This window comes from Benincasa hispida, chromosome 1, assembly GCF_027475165.1.
Source record: "Benincasa hispida cultivar pf3 chromosome 1, pf3_genome.v1.1, whole genome shotgun sequence".
NCBI classification, from domain to species: Eukaryota; Viridiplantae; Streptophyta; class Magnoliopsida; order Cucurbitales; family Cucurbitaceae; genus Benincasa; species Benincasa hispida.
In genome coordinates this window covers 18,712,603-18,734,271 of record NC_143478.1, presented here as the reverse complement: position 1 = coordinate 18,734,271, position 21,669 = coordinate 18,712,603, and the positions used below count along the sequence as shown (strand labels likewise).

Here is a 21,669-nt window from a genome sequence, read left to right as displayed (position 1 = left end):
GTTTGTTGGATTTTATGTCCTAAAACTCGTAGTTTGTAATATCATATTCTTGTTCAATAAAGTTGTTATTGAAAATCTTTAGTAAATTTAAATTCTATATTCATGAATCCAATAAACTAAGGTTCCAAGGCTATTAAGTTTAAGTTTGAACTTTATCTAGTGACATAAATGTGGACCAAGTTCAAATATATAGCCAAAATAGTCTATAGTATATGAATAAGATTGGGTGCCTTATTCTGGAGACATGGATGCGGCCCATTTTATAGTTAGTACAAACGATGTGATCCTAAACCGTTCATGTGGAGACATGAAAATGGGGGCATCCCATGTAAAGAGTTTACATAAGACTGAACCATGAAATAGTCACTTTTTATGTTCTAAATGTCGTTTAATGTATAAAACTAACTATTTCGTTAATTGATGACCTAGGTAACTTAATCTTAATCCTGAGCTAACTATGAACTCCTGTTCACTTAAAATTATCCTTAGATCTGCATAGGTGAGGGCAGCTCATTATCGCTGGCCCAATAAGCCTCCCATTTCAGGGGTAAGATCAGGTGGATAGCTGGGAACATAGAGTGTAAGACGGAATTCACTCCTACCCATTATAGGGATAGTAGATAGGTTATTCCCTTTAGTACTGAATCCAGGTCTTTAACAAGGGGCCCCACCCTCTCCTTGGCCCAAGAAGGGTTTGGTTTATAGGTTGGACCTTAAACCAATTGTTCATTAGAGGATCAGTGGAACTTAAGGAATAAGATGTAGTCTCGGGGGTAAAACGGTTTTTATAACCCAGCCGAGATTATGAACAACCTGTGAAGAATTAGCTTACTAATCATGGTTATATCATATGGACATAAATATATCTATAGTGAGGGGAGTGCAACTGCGGGACTACAGTGGAATGACCCATGAGTTAACGAATGTTGATTAGCTCTATCTAAAGAGTTTAGCCAGCTAATCTCAGATCATTGGAGCTCATGATCTATAGGTCCATTAGGTTCCCCTACTAGCTCATATGGAATAAACTTAGAACAGTATGATAGAATAATTTGAATTGTTCAAATTAGGTGAAGAGAGAGAAACCGACAAGTATATGTGATATAGTGGTCGGTTTTTCAGTTTATAGATACAACTTAAATATTTAAATGTGATTTAAATATCAAGAATATGAATACGTTCATATTCGAAAGCTTGGAAATAATGGAAATGGTCAAAGATGTAAAAAGTCAAAGAGTTGACTTTTGACTTTGAAAAGTCAAACTTTGACCGACCTTATATTCAAATGTGATTTTGAATTTCGAGAAAATGAATGCGGATTCATGCTCGGGAGGTCAAAATTAGTCAACTTGGGAAAAATCATAAAAAGTCAAAGTATTGACTTTTCGGTCAAAGTTTGACTTTGACAAAATGACTATTTTGCCCTTTGACTAAAGTTAGTGGGAAAATCCAAACTTTTGTTGGATAATTCCACTAACAAAATAATGGGTTAGGTGTTGGCTTATAGTGGAGACATCAAGCCCACTTAGATAGTGGATTTTGACGTGTTGGATTTTTATGAATTTGTTTCATGCAATTTTGCATGACTTTTTTCTATAAATATGGGCTTTCAATTTGGATAAAAGACTTTTGATATTTTGCCAAAATTGGTTTCAAATTTGGGTTGGAAAAATCACTATTTTTTAGAAAAATTCAAAATCCAAACTCAACCCAAAAATCCATCTTCTATTTCCATCTCTTTCTCTCTCTCAGATTCTTCATCCATTGGGTCCCACAACCCGGTTCTAAGTCCAGAGGATAGTAGGTCAGCTCTAGTGGTTGTCCAGTTCGTGTTCGAGTGGAGATAGAAGAGTTTTGGAAGCGTCAAAGGTAAGATTTTAAAAGAATCCCTAATTAATTAATTTAGGGTTATATGTTTAATTTATGTAATTAGAGTAAAATTGATCCTCATTTCCACTGTTCATGCCTATTTTTCATCATCAGTAACATGACCTGAATTCTGAGTGAGTTATGAACTCCTGCCTATGAAGGTGATCCTTTGATTTTTATGGGTGAGAGTGGCCAGATCGTCGACTCAACAAGCCTACCATTTTAGGGATTCGTCTGATTAAGGAGCTGGGAATACAGCTACACAAGATGGAATTCACTTCTTCCCCGAGGTAGGTGTAAGTAGATAAATTGCTCCCTTAAGAAATGATTCCAGGTCTTGAAAAATGTGGTGTCACACTCTCCCCTGGCCCGAGAGGAGTTTAGTCATAGTAGGACTATGATTTATTGTTCATTAGAGGGAACAATGGTACTTAAGAAGTTAAATGTAACTACAGGTGCAAAACGATAATTTAGTCTAGTTGTATTTACGAGCAATTTGTGAAGGGTCAGCATACTGTTGATTGGTTATATCCAATGGACACAGAAATATATTTGTAGTGCGAAGAATACAGCTGTCGGTCTTTATTGGAGTGCCCGACAGCTTACAGATAGTGAATAATGTAATTAAAGAGTTTAATTAATTATTCATGTACCATTAGAGCTTCAAGCCACAGGTCCATAAGGCCCCATTGGTAGCGCAATAGGATTTAGTTGAGAATCAATTTTTGGATTAATTTGAATTGTTCAAATTAATAGAGAGATTTAATTATATATGATATAATTAAGTTGTTTCCATTATGGTGATATAATTGTCATAATATATTTGATACATTATAGCTTAGTGGGAGGAAATAAATATTTGAATGAGATTCAAATATACTTTCTATGATGGGATTTATAGTTGTTAAATTTAATATAAATATGATTTATATTAAATATCATATAATAGAGAAAAGAAACTATAATTTATATTGTATGTGATACAATTTTAAAACTATAGGTTATATGTTATATTTTATATAACATATATATATATATATATATATATTATGATAAATTAGTTATCATATTTATATTTATATTTATATTATTATTATTTTAATAATAAGAAAGGGAGTTACAACTTCCTTCCCCATCTTTTCTCTCTACCCACATTAGTGGGTGGTAGTTATTTTTTATGGCAACTAGAATAAAAGAAAAGTTTCTTCTTCTTCTTTGAGAAATCAGTATTGGACGATTGAGAAAGAGGTTACAGAAGTGTTTTGTGTCTTTGAGTTTTGATTGAAAATTCTCAATCTTCTTCCTTTTCTACATTAAATATTCCCTCTTAACCAAAATGGTCAGAGCCCACCACTCCTAGGTTCTCACCTTGAGAATACTAAGGTTTTGTTTGTGGTAGTGTCTGGTTCTGTTCGAGATTTATCTTGAAGAAGGTCTTCAAGAAGTTCGTGATCCATTCGAGAGAAAACTTGAAAAAAAAAAAAAAAAGGCCTTCAAAGGCGAGGTTTCTTGAAACCATTTTCTTTGTTGTAATTTAGATTTAAATGCATATTTTATTACTTGTTTACTGTAAAACTTTGTATTCAATAAATTATGGAATTCGGTCGATCCGCTTCCGCTCAAGGTTCTCTCATTAGAGTTCCTTCAAGGACTGCCTTCATAGACAGGAGTTTACAACTCACTCAGGATTCAAGTCATGTCACCTATGGTCATCCTGGTGAAATGTAAGTCTCTATTATTAGCGGCATTATATAATGAGACTAATCATTTCGTGGTCTAGTCTTATACAAACTCTTTGTATAGGATATTCCTACTCACATATCTCCACATGAATGATCAGGATTAGATCATTTGTAGCATTTTACAACACTTATAACTACAGCTACAAAGCGGGTCATATCTATAGTGTTATTAGGATAAGGTACCTAGTCTTATCAATCTATTACAGACTATTTAGGTTATCATTTAAACATGATCCACTTGTATGTCTTTACATACATGCTTAAATTACATAAAATAACCTAGAATCTTTGTTTATTGGATTGAGTGTATACTCATAAAATAATAATTTTTTTATAATAATAAATTTTTTATACAAAGTTTACAACAACAAGAGAGATTTAGGATACCAATCCCAAAAATATTATATTTGATACAATATAAAAACTATAAGTTATGTGTTATATATGATATAACATATAGTTGAAGTTGGTTTTACATATCCTTCGTCTTCTTCTTCCCAAGTGATAACAGGGAGTTCTGTAAGTTTTATAGAAAATCTTCCTTGAAACTTTTCCCCTCAATTTCTTCTCTCTCTTTTCCAAAAGAAGCAGAGCACTCACCTCCTGCCAATTCCCTACCTAAAAGAGAATACAAAAGGCTCCGCTTGGTGGTGTCTTCATTGGGTATTCATGATCGAGTTGTTTGTGACAGATCAAGGAGGGATTTCGTGAAGGTCTTGTTCTTCAAGGGTAAGTTGAATTCTAACCCTTCTCCCTTTCCCTCCTTAGCATGCTGTAAATTATTTGTGAATATGCATAATTTTGTTGTTCTATGAATATTGGGAATTGGGAACGATCCCGCTTCCACAGTGGACCTCACGGTTCCTTCAATAACGATTATAAAATAATGAACTATTAAAACCAATAACCGTGCATCTAATGATATTATTTAAATATAAAATTTATATTTACTAAGTAATGTCATGCTCAATGCAACTTCATTTTCATCATATAATATAATACTTATATTAATCACTAAGGAAAATAAACATATCCATCATACATATTAACAATTATATTAAAGTATGATGCATGGATATACTGAATAATAAATCAAATTATACAATATAACACTTATATTAAATAATATGCATGTATATGCTTATAAGATCATTCAACTATATCTACAACATCTATATTAAATATGATGCATGATTAATGTTTATCCTAAGGTGAGATTTTAAAACTATATGGTATACATTATGCAACATATAAAATTTAATCATACATCAAATATAAAATTAAATAAATAGAAAAAAAATAGACCGAATTTTGGCACCCTAAAAATTAGTTAAATTAATATAATCATATTATATTAATTTAATTAATTAAAATAACAAAAAATACATATAATTCGAAATTACAAAAATACCTAGCTAAAACCGCTAGAGGATCAAATCCAAAGACCTCCAACTATTTGGAATGCACGCATGAAGCCTTGGAGCGTCACAACGTTGTTGGAGAGTGTTGCGACGCTATTGTCGTAGTGTAATACTATGCTGCCTCCAACATCGCAACATTCGAAAGCAGCGTCACGACATTATCGCCGAGCGCTACGACACTGGGCTTCTGTGTCGCAGCATAAAGGTTACCATTGCAACACTCTACTTTATGCTGCGACAAGCCCTAACAACTTTAATCAAAACTAAAGTAGTAAACTAAGTGCCAAATTCGAAAACATCAATTTTGGTAAACTAAACATTAATAATGCAGTAAACACCCACATTTTCTCTGATTTTCATTTCAAATTGAAAAAAAAAATTGCACGATTTGACTTTGATACCAATTGTAGGAATGAAATTCCTTTGCAAAAGCGTGCAAATTCCGTGCAATTGGTTTCCAATTTGAAAAATGTATAATATAGAAAAATTACATACATTCAAAAGGCATAACAAGATAAACATCATATAACCTATAAGCATGTTGCTCTAAAGAGGAAAGGAAGAAGTAGACTTACCCTTGTAGAATTATCCTCTTCACGAAAGTCCTCTCCAAAGCTCGAACACAACAATGCCCATGCATAACAATTTCTCCAACAAAAAGGACACCATCACTTGGAGCCTCTATTATTTTCAGGACAATAGATGAAAAGTGTGGTCTCTTTTTTTGCTTTTGAGAGAAGGGAAAGACAGAGATTTTAGAGGGAGTGAGAGACCTTGAGAGAATGCTTCACAGAGAAAAAATTCTACAAAAAAATTTCCTCCTTTTTGTTAAACAAGAGAGATGGAGTGAGAGTTATTAAAAAATAACTCCCCACCCACATAGGAGTTATTCGAATTAATTTAGATTATATATTAAACTACTTTAATATATAATTAAATTAATAAGGTTAATTAACATTTAAATATCATATATTTAATATGATTTGAATCATATTCAAAGTACAACCTCACGTATAACCTATAGTTTTAAAATGAATCATATTTACATTAATTTTAACCTACAGTATTTATATAAATTAATATTTGAATCTTATTCAAATATTATATAGTTTTAACTATAAGTCATATTTATAATTAACTGTATACTATAATGTATCAGCATACATCATACTTTATATTAATCACATTAATATAATTAACACCTTTAATTCCTTCTAATAATTTGAACAATTCAAATTATTTCAAAAATAATTATTTCTTGTTTTATTCTTATGAGCTAACAAGAGGACCTTATGGACCTACATATTAGAAGCTCCAATGATATGAGATTAATTAATTAGACTCTTTAATTAAATTAATCAATATTCATTAATGGCCAATCACTTCATTAAGGACCGACAGTTGCACTCTTCACACTGTAGATATATTTTTGTGTTCATGGATATAACCGATCAAAAGTAAGTTAACATTTCACGAATCGCTCGTAATTACAGTTGGGTCAAATTACCATTTTACTCTTGTAGTTACATCTAACTTCTTACATACCACTGATTCCTCTAATGAACAATTAATTATAGTTCAACTATAAACTAAACCCCTCTCTAGCTAGTGAGAGAGTGAGGCGCCTAATTGTTCAAGACTCGGAATCAACCTTTAAGGGAGTAATTCATCTACTTATTCTCAAGACGAGAATGAGTGAATTTTATTTTGTATAGCTATGTTCCCAGGTTCCCACTCAGACAAATCTTCAAAATTGTAGGCATATTGAGTCGGTGAATCTGGTCACTCTCACCCATACAGATCAAAGGATTGCTATCATAGGTAGGAGTTCACAACTCACTTAGGATTAAAGTCAAATTACCTATGGTCATTCTAGTGAAATGTAAGTTTCTTCAAGCAACGACGTTATAAAGAGAGACTAATTATTTCGCTATCTGGTCTTATACAAACTCTTTATATAGGATTTCTTCACTCACATATCTCCACATGAACGATTAGGATCAAATTGTTTGTAGCACTTTACAACCATTGTGTCAATTAAAAAGTAAGTATTATTCATAGTGTCACCAAGATAAGGCACCCAACCTTATCCATATACCAGGGACCATTTAGATTATTACTTAAACACAATCCACTTGTATGTCAACCACATACATGTTTAATTACCTAAAATAACCTTGGATCTTAGTTTATTGGATTGTGAGCAAACTAAATGTCGAATAAAATAATACTTTATTTCATTAAATAAATAATTTGTGTACAAAGATTTACAAACTATAAAAACCCACGAGATTTAGGACATCAATCCCAATATATATTTTATGGAAGAAAATTTTGAAAATTAGAAGTAATTTAAAAGATAGATTTGGGAAAGAGGCTACTTACATTATTGATCACTCATATTTTTTTTAGCTTGATTACAAATTCTATGAGATATGTCCTATTTATATTAGTTGACACTCATAAATTTTTTGCTAGGATTTTGCCAAACATGCACATGATCTAGCAATTACAAATGATTCTTTAGAATATTCTTTACAATGACACTTTTTTTCTCCTATTTTAGAGAATTCTACAATATACTCTAGAGATCTCTTAAAAGAGATTTCTCTAAAATATTGTAATACTTGATGCTTTGAGCTTCTATTTGGACCATGTTTTAAAATTTTCATCCAAATCTCGAGGCTCGAAATTTTGATCGAGGAAAATTTCATTTTTCCCCAATTTGACGAAATTTCGAGATTTCACAAAATTTTTGTTCCACTTCCCCTCATTTTGAGGAAATTTTGAGATTTTGAGAAAATTTTGAAAATTTTCAAAAATTCGAGAAAATTTCATTTTTAATTAACTACATTAGCTCCATTCAAGTTTTTCAATTTTATGTCGTCATTACACACAATTCTATAGTTTCACACACCAATGCCATTTTCGACGAAGAATTTAGCCTTTCTATGTGCTACTTTTTTAATTTCCAACTTTTCTCAATTTTTAGCTTTCTTTTGGATCCAAAACTTTCATTTCTAAAGAAATTAAATTTGAAAAAATCCACAAAAAAAACTTATATTTATATTTAACCTCATTCAAATTTTTTTCATTAAATTTTCACATCATTTTACCTCAAAATTGAATTGATGTGAGTTCTTTCTTTTTTTTTTTTTTTTTTACCATTAAAAACTTTCATAATTTTTACATCATTTCATCTTAAAATATTCCTAAACTTTATATTATTTTGTAATTATTTTTTCATTTTTTTTTAATTTCCTCTCAAATAAATATTTACACATACATTTACAATAGACATCTAAATGTTATCATACTTTATAGAAATTATAATTAAAAATAGTTAATTATAGTCTAATTAAACCACAATCAAAGTTTCATTAACTAATTATAAAAATTTCCATCAATTTCCATAACTTTTTTCAAAATTTCCCTCAACATCGATATTTCGAACCTTGATTTGGACTATACTAGACTCAAATATCAAGTTTATATTTCAACAATATACACATAAGAAAAAAAGATAAAAGATGTCCTCAACACATAAATCTTGTAAACCACATCTAAAACACAAGGTTTTTTTTTTTTTTTTTTTTTTTTTTATAAACATCATACATTATCACAAAACGAACGAGATAATCAAAATGTCCCCTATCACGGGAATCTCCCACAAAACAACCCACCCCTTAGAACTTAGCATAGGTGCAAGTATTTGGGTACGAGTAAGCATAATAGTTCAAAAAGGGCATGTACATTTTGCAAAAATTCGTCTTCCTCCATTAATAGACACAATGACAGATCAAAAGGAAAAAACATGAACAAGAAGTTGGATGATTTGAACTGTTTATACTATAAACTTTATAGACCAAGTTGTCCAATCCATTCTTAGCCAAAATTCACTCCTCAAATTTAGTAAATACAGAGGTGTAACGCTCCCAATTCAACAGATCTCTAATTCTTAACATTCTTCCTTTATTTAAAAAAAAAAAAATCTTAATCAACATATCAATAACCATCAAGGGGTCTATTTCAAAGGAGGATGACTTCGACCGTCAGGTATGCGGTGAATCCGTCCAGCGTGGAGTTTGAAGCCAAGGTAACTCCGGTGGTTCTCACTTCTTGTATAATGGCCGCCACCGGAGGCCTCATGTTCGGTTACGACATCGGTGTTTCTGGTAAGTAATAAATATAAATAATTAGGAATTGAAGTATAATTGTTGAAAGAATTGATAAAAAAAAAAAAATGGATATATGCGTTAAAAGTGTTGATGTAATTAAATTTCTAGCTACCTAAAAATTTAAGTCGTGTTTAGAGATTATTTAGTTTTTGCTTTTTGGTTTTTAGAAATTAAATTCTCATTTGATATCTATTTGATTTTTTGGTTTTATGTTTATAAAAATTAAGTCTATAAACACCTTTTATAACTCTAGATTTCTTGCTTTTTTATACTTTATATTTACATATTTTTAAAACCAAGCCAAAGTTTGAAAATTAGAAAAAGTAGCTCTTAAAAACATGTTTTTGTTTTTGGAATTTAGCTAAGAATTCTATTCAAGTGCTTAAGAAAGATGCAAACTATTGTAGGAAAATATGGTTAATTAAATAGATATAATTTTCAAAAAACAAAAACAAAAAACTGGGTGCCATTTGGTAACCATTTTATTTTTAGTTTTGGGTTTTTGAAAATTAAGTCTATTTTCTCTTCATTTCTTACCATGATCTACATCTTTATTAAGTATAATAGTTGAATTCTTAATCAAATTAAAAAAAAAAAAAATAAAAGCTATTTTTTTTAGTTTTCAAAATTTGGCTTAATTTTTTAACCATTAATAAAAAAGTAGATAACAAATGAAAAATTTTAGAGATAGAAGGCTTAATTTTCAAAACCAAAAACTAGAAAAGCAAATCGTTACCAAACGAGGTCGAAATGATTACCAAACAGGATCTACATTTTTTCCTCCCAATTTGGTTTTCATTTTTCTTAAGTAAAAGAGTTGAATATTTAACCAAATTCGAAAAAGAAAAATATTTATTTAAAAAGCTAAAGCTTAGTTTGGTAACCATTTATTACTATTTTTTAAATAAAACATATTTCTCCTCGATTTCATCTTTCTTAAGTAAACATTAGTAAAATAGTTTAATTCTGGGCCAAATTCTAAAAAGAAATACCAATTTTTTTTTTTCAAAAGTTGACTTGATTTTTAAAACTAAATAGATACAAAACGGCCAAATTTAGTATATATAACAAAACAAAAAAGTGAATGAAAGTGGTGTATGTACTGCAATTTTGAAAAAGAAAAAAAAAATAAATGGTTACTAAACGAGCTGTAACTTTCGAGTCAATCAACGATAGAAAATGGCATGAAACCTCTAATCTCATACTCAAACTCAATAATATCATTTCCTTGTATATTAATATTGATTTGCAACATTTTAAGTTAATCGGTGATTTAACCGATACAATAACATATGGTGTGGGTGCAGGGGGAGTGGTGTCAATGCCTTCATTCCTGAAAGAGTTCTTTCCAATAGTGTACGAAAGAACACAAAATGAAAAAGAAGAGGGCAACAATTACTGTAAATACGACCACCAAGGCTTACAATTGTTCACATCTTCACTTTATGTGGCTGCTGTATTAGCCACATTAATTGCATCATACACAACCAGAGTTTTGGGTCGGAAAAAGACAATGGTCATTGCTGGAATTTTCTTCATTGTTGGAACCATGTTAAACTCCACTGCCATTAGCCTTTTCATGCTCATTCTTGGGAGAATTTCTCTGGGTATTGGAGTTGGATTTGCCAACCAGGTTAGAAAATTCTTCGAGGCTTTTTTTTTTTTTTTTTTTTTCCTTGTTTTCTTTTACATTTGAAATTGAGTAGTTTTTTTCTTTTTTCTTTTAAAAAATAAATAAATAATAGGCAGTACCATTGTTTCTGTCGGAGATAGCGCCAACGAGGATGCGTGGAGCTTTGAATATATTGTTTCAATTCGATGTTACCGTCGGGATTATGTTCGCTAACCTCATTAATTATGGCACATCCAAGTAAGTCAACCTAGTTGGATTAATTAAAAATCTCTTCTATAAAAATGCTTTTAGGAAAAATATGTAGGTTGGACTAGTTTTTAATTGGTCTCTAAGTTTTCAGGAAGTTTTGGGTTTTATTTGACTTTTGATATTTAGGGTTTGTTTCAATTTGGTCTTTTAAGTTTTATGATTTAGATTTTTAACCTTGACTGTTTAGTAAATACATGTTTTTAGACGTTAATGTTTATTAATTATTTTAAAAAAATTAATTAATTAATACACATTAACATCGAAGTCTAAAGTGATAAATTTTGAAACCTAGAGACAAATTAAAACAAAACTTAAATTTTAAGGGTAAAATTATAACATTTTGAAACTAAGTGTCTACAATGAAATCAAACTCAAAATTTATTGATTAAGATCGGTGGGTGTCTTACCCAAAAGAGTTTAAAATGGGGAAGTGAAGTTGTGAGCACCACTCCTTATTTTATCCGAGGAGTGGACCTTACCTCTAAACACATAAAGAAATATTTAAGGAATTAATCTATTATATAATTAATATTTCATAAATATCCTAAAATTTAGTAATATTTCAAAAAATCTAACAATTTTTTACATTTTTTACGTTTGGATAGATTCTCTCTCATCTTTTAATTTCGTAATATTTTAAAATAAAAAAATATATCATTTTTGGATTTAGTATTAATTGTATAAGGCTTTTAATTTTTTCAAATATTATTAATTACATTATCTCTTATCGATAAATTTTCAAAATATTTAATTCTTTCCTTATTTCTACCATTTTTTTATTTTTACTTTTTTTTTATTTATTAATTTCAATTGATATTCGTTTAATACAAGATATTTCAAATTCATGTTTTCCTCATTTTAGTAGATTTCGTTTATTTTCCTCCATATTAATAATTAAAAATGGACTTCTCCATTAAGAACTCAAGTATATGTGGAATATACTGTAATATACAAGAAAATTTAAATATACATCACATATACCATTGTCTATTTTTTGGTATATTTACATATATTTAGAAAAAAAGATATATATCGCATATATCGTTCAATATATAAGACGACATATCATACTTTGTCTTATTTATGCACCTATCAAATATACTCTATTTAGTTCTAAAAAATCAACATGTCTTTATATATCAAATAAACCTTTTTTTCTCATTTGAAACTAATTACCAATTTATGTTTTCTTTTATGAGAGCAACAATTTTTAGATTTTTAGAGTAGCTTTCCTTACTTATGTATATTTTGAAAATATAAACAAAAACATTCTCTTACATGATTATTTTGATATTAATATTATTATATATATGTTTATTAAAAAAAATTAATGGTTAGAAGGGCTAAACAGGTAAATTGAGTCAAACATTTGTGCAAAATAATAGTCTATTGGACTATTCATTTAAAAAATAGGGAAGTTTAGACAATTGTATAATTAAACCTATATATATATATAGAAAGTCCTAACATAAATTTTTATGCTTTATTAACTCCTTCCTCAGTCAACTTTTCAAATCCAGCTGGTTTTGAAATTTAGGATCAAATAGAAACTAGATACAAAATAAAACTTAAAAAAGAAAGTAATTTTCACAAGTTTTTATTCTCTAATTGCTAACAAATCCCCAAGATTGAAACAACCTTATATGATATTAGGATCGGGTGCGGATGGGGATGGAGGCTATCAATGGCATTAGCTGGCGTTCCGGCGATGCTATTAACTGTGGGAGCTATCTCAGTTGATGATACTCCAAATAGTTTGATTCAACGTGGGTATTTGGAGAAAGGCAAATTGGTTCTGAGCAAAATTAGAGGCACAGACAAGATCGAGTCAGAGTATTTGGAGATCGTTGAAGCAAGTCGCATTGCTCAAGGTGTCAAACATCCTTTTGCAATGCTTCTTACGCGCCAACATCGACCGCCTTTAGTTATTGCCATATTGTTTCAAGTCTTCCAACAACTCACTGGAATGAACGCAATTATGTTCTATGCTCCAATTTTATTCAACACATTGGGATTTGGTAACGATGCATCTTTGTACTCCTCTGCAATAACAGGGATCGTTAATGTCCTTGCTACATTGATCTCTATTTATTCAGTTGATAAAGTTGGCCGACGAATGTTGTTGTTAGAAGCTGGAGTTCAAATGTTCATTTCACAAACGATCATTTCAGTTGTGTTAGGCTTGAAATTCCAAGACAACTCTAATAATCTATCCCAAGGGTTGGCCATTTTGGTGGTGTTGATGGCGTGCATTTTTGTTTCCTCTTTTGCTTGGTCTTGGGGACCACTTGGATGGTTGATACCTAGTGAAATTTTTCCACTGGAGACACGATCGGCTGGGCAAAGTGTGACAGTTTGTGTGAATATGATGTTCACGTTTATGATAGCTCAATCTTTTTTGTCCATGTTGTGCTATATGAAACATTGGATATTCTTGTTTTTCTCTAGTTGTGTGATTGTAATGTCATTGTTTGTGTTCTTTTTGGTGCCGGAGACAAAGGGTATTCCAATTGAAGATATGAAGGAAAGAGTATGGAAGCAACATTGGTTTTGGAAGAGATTTATGGATAATGTGGTCGAAGAGACGAAGTATTCTTTTTGAATCTACTATATATATTATATGTACATTAGAGAAATGTTTTGTATTCAAGTGTCCATCTACATACGCTAATGTAATGAAATGAGATCGAGAATGGAAAAACAGGTTAAATTTAGATCTTTCATATATGATCTTGATTATAGATATTATCTAGTGATGGTGAAATGAAATGTTTTATCATAATGTCAAAACTTTATTTACAACAAAGAAGATATAATTTTCTAACAAAGAAAACTCAAATTTGAGTGTTTAGTAGTATGTCCATGTGGTGGATTTTTGGCTCCCTTGTACGTCATTGAAAAACAAAGTCTTCATTTCAAAATGGAGTTTGAGAATAACTTAACTAGTTAAAGACATATACTTTCAACCGTAACTAATTCAAGGAGAATGAAAGTGAAAGAACAAGGAGAAACAAAAGGGAAGGATGGTGATGGAGTTAGAGTGGATAGGGGAGTGGGCAGCATTGATAAATCATTGAAAGAGGTTGGTATTTTCTCACATCAATCTAACAATTTTCGATTTGTGACCGATAATTCTCTTGGTAGAGATTCATTTTAAACCTATTTCACAAAACTTAGGGATTAACCGTGCATGTTTAACTCTTACAAAATATTAGGGGAAAAAAGTACACGTTTTAAAAAACGTAAACCAAAGTAACCAATATATTAGGTAAAAACTCAAAGACCAAAAATGTATTATCTTCTGTACTTTAATGTGAAAAATATTTTAATAAAACAAAAAATTAGATATATTATAATATATTTGAGAGTGATTTTAAAATAGTTAAAATCACTTTTGTTATCAAAAGTGTAAACATGATTTTAATCCTTTGAAATCAAGGTTAAAACTCTGGTCATTCCAGAAGAAGAAGATAACTTTAGAAAGTAGATTAAGACCTAAATTTATATCATGAGACCAAATCATTGATTTGACTTTTAATCAATTACACTGGTGAGGTATATGTGTATTTTTATTTATTATTATTATCACTATTATTATTTTAAATTAAGACTAAACATCAAATTCGTGAATTTTTTTAATCCAAGCCAGAAAAGTCAGCAACTTTGACTGTTCATTAGCAGAGGAAGTAACCAACATTTTCTTCCATTATATTTATAAACTTGTTTCTTTCTCTAATGGTCTGACCGTTTCTTTCAAATTTCAATGGCTTCTATTGAATTTTTACATCTCTCTCTACCATTATTTCTCTGTTTTCTCCAATGTTACGCCCAAACCCAGTCCCCAAACAACACAATCAAATTGGGTTCATCAATCATTGCTGGATCCAACGAATTCTGGCGATCCTCCTCCGGCGATTTTGCTTTCGGGTTTCACCAAATCGTCGATGGCAGATACCTTGTCGGCATAGTGTTCGACAAAACTCCGGAGAGAACTTTGGCATGGTCCGCCAACAGAGACGATCCAGCAAAGGCTAATTCCACCGTTCTTCTCAAACCCACCGGCTCATTTGTTCTAATTCATGCCAACAACACCCAAGTTTCGATCTACAATGGCACAGCCACAAGCTCTGCTTTCATGTCCAACAATGGCAACTTTATGCTCCTGAATTCCTCCTCCAATCCCATATGGCAAAGCTTCGATCATCCAACCAACACCCTTTTGCCTGGACAGGCCCTCCGCATCGGCCAACGCCTGATCTCCAATGCCAACGGCACCGCTGATTATTCCACCGGCCGGTTCATGTTGGAAGTTCAAGGATTCGACGGTAATGTCATCATGTCTGCTTTTCGGTACGTCGACCCTGCTTACAAATTTACCGGAACCGTCAATAACAAAAACGCCGCCATCGTCTTCAACCAGACCACAGCTTTCTTGTATGTAGTCAATGACACGACCATCATCTATTCTATGACATCCCAAACCCAACTGACGGTGTCAGTAAAAGACTACTACCACAGAGCAACGGTTGATGATCAGGGTAACTTCCAGCAGCTGATTCGGATCAAGAACGGCGGAGGCGAGTGGCGATCAGTGTGGAAGTTTGTTGAAAATCCTTGTATGGTGAGTAATATTTGTGGGGTGTTTGGATTTTGCACCACAAATGATAATCAAAACGTGAATTGTGAGTGTTTAGAAGGGTATTCACCAATTGATCCAAACAAACCTTCCAAAGGATGCTATCCAAATAAGATTGTGGACTTTTGTTCAGATTCAAATTTCAAAATTGTCAAGCTTGAAAATGCTGATTTCCCATTTCTTAAGGACTCTGACGCAACAATGGTTGAAGCTACAGATGTAAACCAGTGCGAGGAAGTTTTGAGGAACGAGTGTTTCCGTACAGCGGCTGTGTATTATGATGGTGCTTGTTACAAGAAGAGGATGCCATTGTTAAACGCAAGAGGAAACATTCCAGATACGAATAATCACGTGGCATTCCTTAAAGTTCCCGCAAACAATAACATCCATAGCAAAAAATCCCCTTCTAAGGAAGTTCTGCTAGCAATATTTGTGCTCTGTTCAACATTTGCTGTTGTTTTTATAGCCATGGCCATTTATTATCATCCCATTACAATGGGTTTCTTTCAAAGGAAGAAGCCTACAAAGCCAAAGCCATTGGAGGTGAATTTGAAGGCATTTTCATACAACGAATTGAAAGAAGCAACTAATGGATTCAAAAACCAACTTGGGAGAGGAGCTTTTGGCAGTGTTTATAATGGAGTTTTGATGTTAAACGATCAAGAAGTTGAGGTAGCCGTGAAGCAATTGGAGAAGGTGATTGAACAAGGAGAGAAGGAGTTCATCACAGAAGTCCAAGTGATTGGATTAACTCATCATAGAAACTTAGTTCGTTTATTGGGTTTCTGCAATGAAGGAGATCATCGGTTGTTGGTTTATGAGCTGATGAAAAATGGTCCTTTATCAAATTTCCTCTTTGGGGAGAGAGAAATTCAAAACCCCAAATGGGAAAACAGAGCAAAAATGGTGTTGGAAATTGCAAATGGGTTGTTATATTTACACGAAGAGTGCGACACCCAGATCGTCCATTGCGATATAAAGCCACAAAATATTCTCCTAGATGAGAATTACACAGCAAAAATCTCGGATTTCGGCTTAGCAAAACTGATGAAGAAAAACCAGACACACACAGCCACGATGATAAGAGGAACAATGGGATATATGGCGCCAGAATGGCTGAAGAATGCACCTGTTACAACAAAAGTAGATGTTTATAGCTTTGGAGTAATGTTGTTAGAGATCATATTTCGTAGAAGGCATGTTGAAGAAGAAAAGGAGATGATGCAATAATACTTGTGGATTGGGTTGTAAGTTGCGTGAGAGCAGAAAGATTGAAAGACATAATAAGCCATGATTCTGAAGCATTGAATGATTACAGAAGGTTTGAAAGGATAACAATGGTGGGTTTATGGTGCATTTGTCCAAATCCTGCACTTAGGCCATCAATGAAAGAGGTTGTGCTGATGCTAGAAGGAGACATTGAAGTGAGAATTCCACCTTTGGTTGAAACAGATGCTTATTTGCATGGTTAATGTTTTGATTAAGTAATTATGATGTAATTATTGACTGAGATTAGAGACAAGTTATAGATGAATCATAGAAAAATAAGAGAAAATTACAGATGAAATCATAGAAAAATGAGAGAAAATTACACTTTTAGTCCTTTAGTCCCCAAAATTTTAAACTCAATATTACTTGCTGAGGTTTGCTTTTGCTACCACTGTAAGTCCCTCCATTGGGTTTTTCGTTAATTCTTAACGAAAAGTTGACGTGACAATTAATTTTTATTAGAATATATTTTTCTTAATTTCTTAATTATTAAATTAAAAATATATTTTCTTTTCTCCCTCTCCCTCTTCTTCTTTCTCCCTCCCTCTCATGACTGCCACCTCCCAACTTCTTCTTTGAATATTCAAAAGTACCTAATGGAAGAAGAATTATTACACTTGAAGCCATCGGACTTGAATTATAGTAATAGTAGTTTTCTTTTTTTTTTTTTTAAACCACGTAGTTGTTAAATTTAATTTAGCTAACAAGATAAAAGATATCACTGTCCTTTCATTTAATTGTGTAATTACATTCAACAAATTTATTTGAAAGATTTGGTAGAAAGACTTTGACTTAATTTGGTAGAAAGACTTTGACTTATTTACTTAATTCGTCATGGTCAATTTAAAACACCTACTAAAATTTTTTAATATGTTAAAATTAAGGTTTATCCTAGACTTTAAAAAAAATAATAAAATAAAAACTATATTTTCAATCTTATTTATCACAAATTTTTCATTATGTATCTTATAAAATACATTAATAAATTATGATAATTAATAACAACCATTCAGCTTAAACAAACTCATATATAACATGTCATTGGTGTCCATGCTTGTGTTATTGTCAATATTAGGATATGTTGTTAAAATTAAGTAGAGTGTTAAACCAAAATTTGTAGAACATAAACATATATTCAGACAACTTACCCAACAAGTAGCACCACCTGTCTTGAAGAAGCAGGCTACGTAACGCAACTGTTTGGTTGGATTTATCCTTAATTACTTTGTAGACTCTCAAATTCAAACGCCACCCATAATCCTTTTCTTTCTCCTCCTTGATTTTTCTCAACTTTCTAATACAAGTCAAAATTTTTTGTATCAAATCAAATGAACATTACAATGCAGCTTCCAAAGACCCTTCATTTCAAATTCAAACCCAATTTTTCATAACTTCTTCAACTCCATCTGGATATATACTGCAACAACTAACAACATCCCATGGCGTCCATGATATTTCTTTCATTTGTTCTTCTAAACTTCTATAAGTGTTTGGCTCAAAATGGCTCCCCCATAAGCCGGGGTTCCTCCATAGCTGCAGGATCTAACCATACTTGGCTTTCTCCATCTGGGGATTTTGCCTTCGGTTTCTATCGTCTTCCCAACAATCTCTACCTTGTCGGAATCTGGTTTGATAAAATCCCACAGACACTGGTTTGGTCGGCCAATCGTGACAATCCGGCACCACCAAATTCCCTCGTCAAGTTGAACAGAACCGGCCAGTTTGTGCTCTCGTTCCCAAATGGCATCATTATTCAACCAATATTCAAAGAGCAGCAGGCCCCAGCAAGTTCCGGCCAAATGCAGGACGATGGCAACTTCGTGTTGAAAGACTCCAATTTCGTGGCTGTCGGGCAAAGCTTTGATTCGCCGACAGACACGCTCCTCCCCGGACAGATTTTGGGGGTTGACAAAAAGATGTTCTCTGCAAAAAACATATCAGATTTCTCAACTGGGAATTTCATGTTGCAAATGCAAAAGGATGGGAATCTGGTGCTTTCCAATTACCACTTCTCCAATGTTGGGTATTGGTTCACAATAGCAACTAACATTGAAAACACTGTGTTAGTGTTTGATAAATCCTCTGCTTTAATGTACCTCACAAATAGAATTAACCCAAATGGACAGAGTTTACGCAATTTGACAGTCAATGTTCCAGCCCCAGTTGGAGATTACTACCACAGAGCAACAATAAATGTCCATGGCGATTTCAGGCAATATGTTTACCCGAAAAGTAACGGCAGTGAATGGATAAAGGTTTGGGGAGCCATGAGAGACCCTTGCCTTGTGAACACGGTTTGCGGCTTAAATGGGCTCTGCAAATCACCCGACAACGATACCGTAACCTGCGATTGCTTGCCAGGTTTTGTTCATTTGGATCCGGCTGATGCTTGGAAAGGCTGTCGACCGGAAACAGTAATCAATTACTGTATGGGAGATTCCGGGAAGAATTTTACCCTCCAGGTGATCGAGGATGTGGATATTGACTTGCCCCCTGAATCAGAGCCTTTCTCAGATTTGGTTCGTATGTTCAATGTCGATTTTGAGAGCTGCAAAAGAGCAATCATGGAAGATTGTTACGTTATGGCTGCAACTTGGAAGAATTCGACATGTCTGAAGAAGAGGACGCCGTTGATGAATGGTAGAAACACTAATATTACCAAAGGAACCAAAACTCTAATCAGAGTGCCTTTATTTTTTAAAAACAGTTCAGAAGTTCATGACGGCAAAAACGAAAACAATTTTAACTACCGAAAAGTCCTGGAGATTGGCAATATAATCGCCGGAGTTTTGGCTTTTTGCTTCGGTGCCGTTGTCGTTTTCTATCATCCAACGGCTCGAAGATTGATTAGGAGAAAGAACTTTTTAAGTGCGAGTGCCATTGGAATCAATTTCCGAGAATTCACTTTCCAGGAATTGGTTGATGCAACCGATGGATTCAAAAAGATCCTTGGCCAGGGAAGTTCTTGTAAAGTAGTTCGTGGGAATTTACACATAGACGGTATCGATGTGGAAATTGCAGTGAAAGTGCTCGACAAAATGACTGAAAGAACCGAGACAGAGTTCGTGACAGAGCTAAGAATCATCGGCCGAACATATCACACAAATTTGGTCAGATTGTTAGGTTACTGCATCGAAAACAAGAAGCAACTTCTTCTAGTGTACGAGCTAATGCCCAATGGAGCACTATCAAGATTCCTCTTCGACAATGGCGAAAACATGGGAGCACTATCAAGATTCCTCTTCGACAATGGCGAAAACACTATCAAGATTTCTAATTGTAATTGGACACAAAGGGTAGAAATCGCAAAGGGGATAGCTAGAGGGTTAGCGTACTTACACGAAGAATGCGAGACACAGATCATCCACTGCGATGTGAAGCCTCAAAACGTGCTGCTCGACGCCAATTACGCAGCGAAGATCGCAGATTTTGGGATATCGAAATTGTTGAAGAAGGACCAAACGAGAACGAACACAGAGGCGAGAGGAACGGCAGGGTACATGGCGCCAGAGTGGCTGAGGGGCGCTCCGGTGACGGCAAAGGTGGACGTGTACAGCTATGGGGTAATGCTATTGGAAATCATTTGTTGCAGAAGACACATTGAGTTGGATCGAGTGGAAGAAGAAAGTGAGGAGGAGGATTTGGTACTATCGAATTGGGTTCTGAGTCGCGCGGCGGCCGGGAATCTAGAGACGGTGGTCGGAGATAAGGCGGAAATTTTGATGGATTTCGAGAGGTTTAAACGAATGGCAATGGTGGGATTGTGGTGCATTCATCCAGATGCATCTCAAAGACCATCAATGAAGAAGGTTACCCAAATGTTGGAAGGCACCGCCGAAATTGGAACCCCTCCTCTGCTTCTCTGTTCCTGAATATCTCGCCTCTTCCGCTTCTCTGGGCCAAAATTTCATAAAAGGATTCCAATCTCAAAATTTTTTGGAGATCGAAAGAGAATTAAGAGAGGAGAAGAGAGATTGGAATTTTTTTTCTTAGAACTATTTTTCTTCACTGTCTTCTTTGTCAAACGAAGAAAAAGAAGCCAAAAAAATCCCAATTCCTCACTCACCACGTCCTGAGTTGAGAAATTAGGGAAGTAAGTTATTTCTTTCTCTTAGTTTTAAAATATTAAAATTAATAAATAAATAAATAATTTTAATATAAGATATAAACTAACTTAATATATTACTATATGTTATATCATATATAACATATAATCTATGGTTTAATATTATATCATATATAATATAACCTATAGTTTTAATCTCTCATCAATAGTATTTAATATAAATCTCATTTATATTAAATTTAATTATATGAATCAAATTTAAATATTTATTTTCTTTCAAATAAACTTTATATTATAATGTATAATATACATTATAGTAATTATATCATATATAATTAAACTAAATTAATTATATCACATATAATTAATTCCCTCAATTAACTTGAACAATTCAAATTAATCCGAAATTGATTCTCATTTAAACTTTGTTCAACTACAGAAGGGAATTCATTGACCTGTAGATTGAAGCTACAATAGTACTTGAATAATTAATTAAACTTCTTTAATTAATTCATTCAACATTCATTAATTTTCAGGCAGTCCACTAAAGACCAACAGTTGCACTCTTCGCACTACAAATATATTTTTGTGTCCATTAGATATAAC

The 21,669-nt window shown here is 32.8% G+C and overlaps 3 protein-coding genes across 3 annotated transcripts; all 3 read left to right on the top strand.

The window, feature by feature from the left end:
• Positions 1-9,071: 9,071 nt before the first annotated feature.
• Positions 9,072-13,694, top strand: LOC120076103 (sugar transport protein MST4-like). Its single transcript, XM_039029883.1, has 4 exons — positions 9,072-9,207; positions 10,518-10,843; positions 10,956-11,080; positions 12,746-13,694. The coding sequence occupies exons 1-4, from the start codon at positions 9,072-9,074 to the stop codon at positions 13,692-13,694; spliced, it is 1,536 nt and encodes a 511-aa protein (XP_038885811.1).
• A 1,161-nt stretch (positions 13,695-14,855) lies between these two features.
• On the top strand, positions 14,856-17,337 carry LOC120084706 (G-type lectin S-receptor-like serine/threonine-protein kinase LECRK4). Its single transcript, XM_090311744.1, is given in 2 exon segments — positions 14,856-16,938; positions 16,941-17,337. Coding segments are annotated over 2 exon segments (2,343 nt in total). The 3' UTR covers positions 17,201-17,337.
• Positions 17,338-17,343: 6 nt separating this feature from the next.
• On the top strand, positions 17,344-21,158 carry LOC120084699 (G-type lectin S-receptor-like serine/threonine-protein kinase LECRK1). Its single transcript, XM_039040512.2, has one exon. The coding sequence runs from the start codon at positions 18,437-18,439 to the stop codon at positions 20,867-20,869; it is 2,433 nt and encodes an 810-aa protein (XP_038896440.2). The 5' UTR covers positions 17,344-18,436; the 3' UTR covers positions 20,870-21,158.
• Positions 21,159-21,669: the final 511 nt, after the last annotated feature.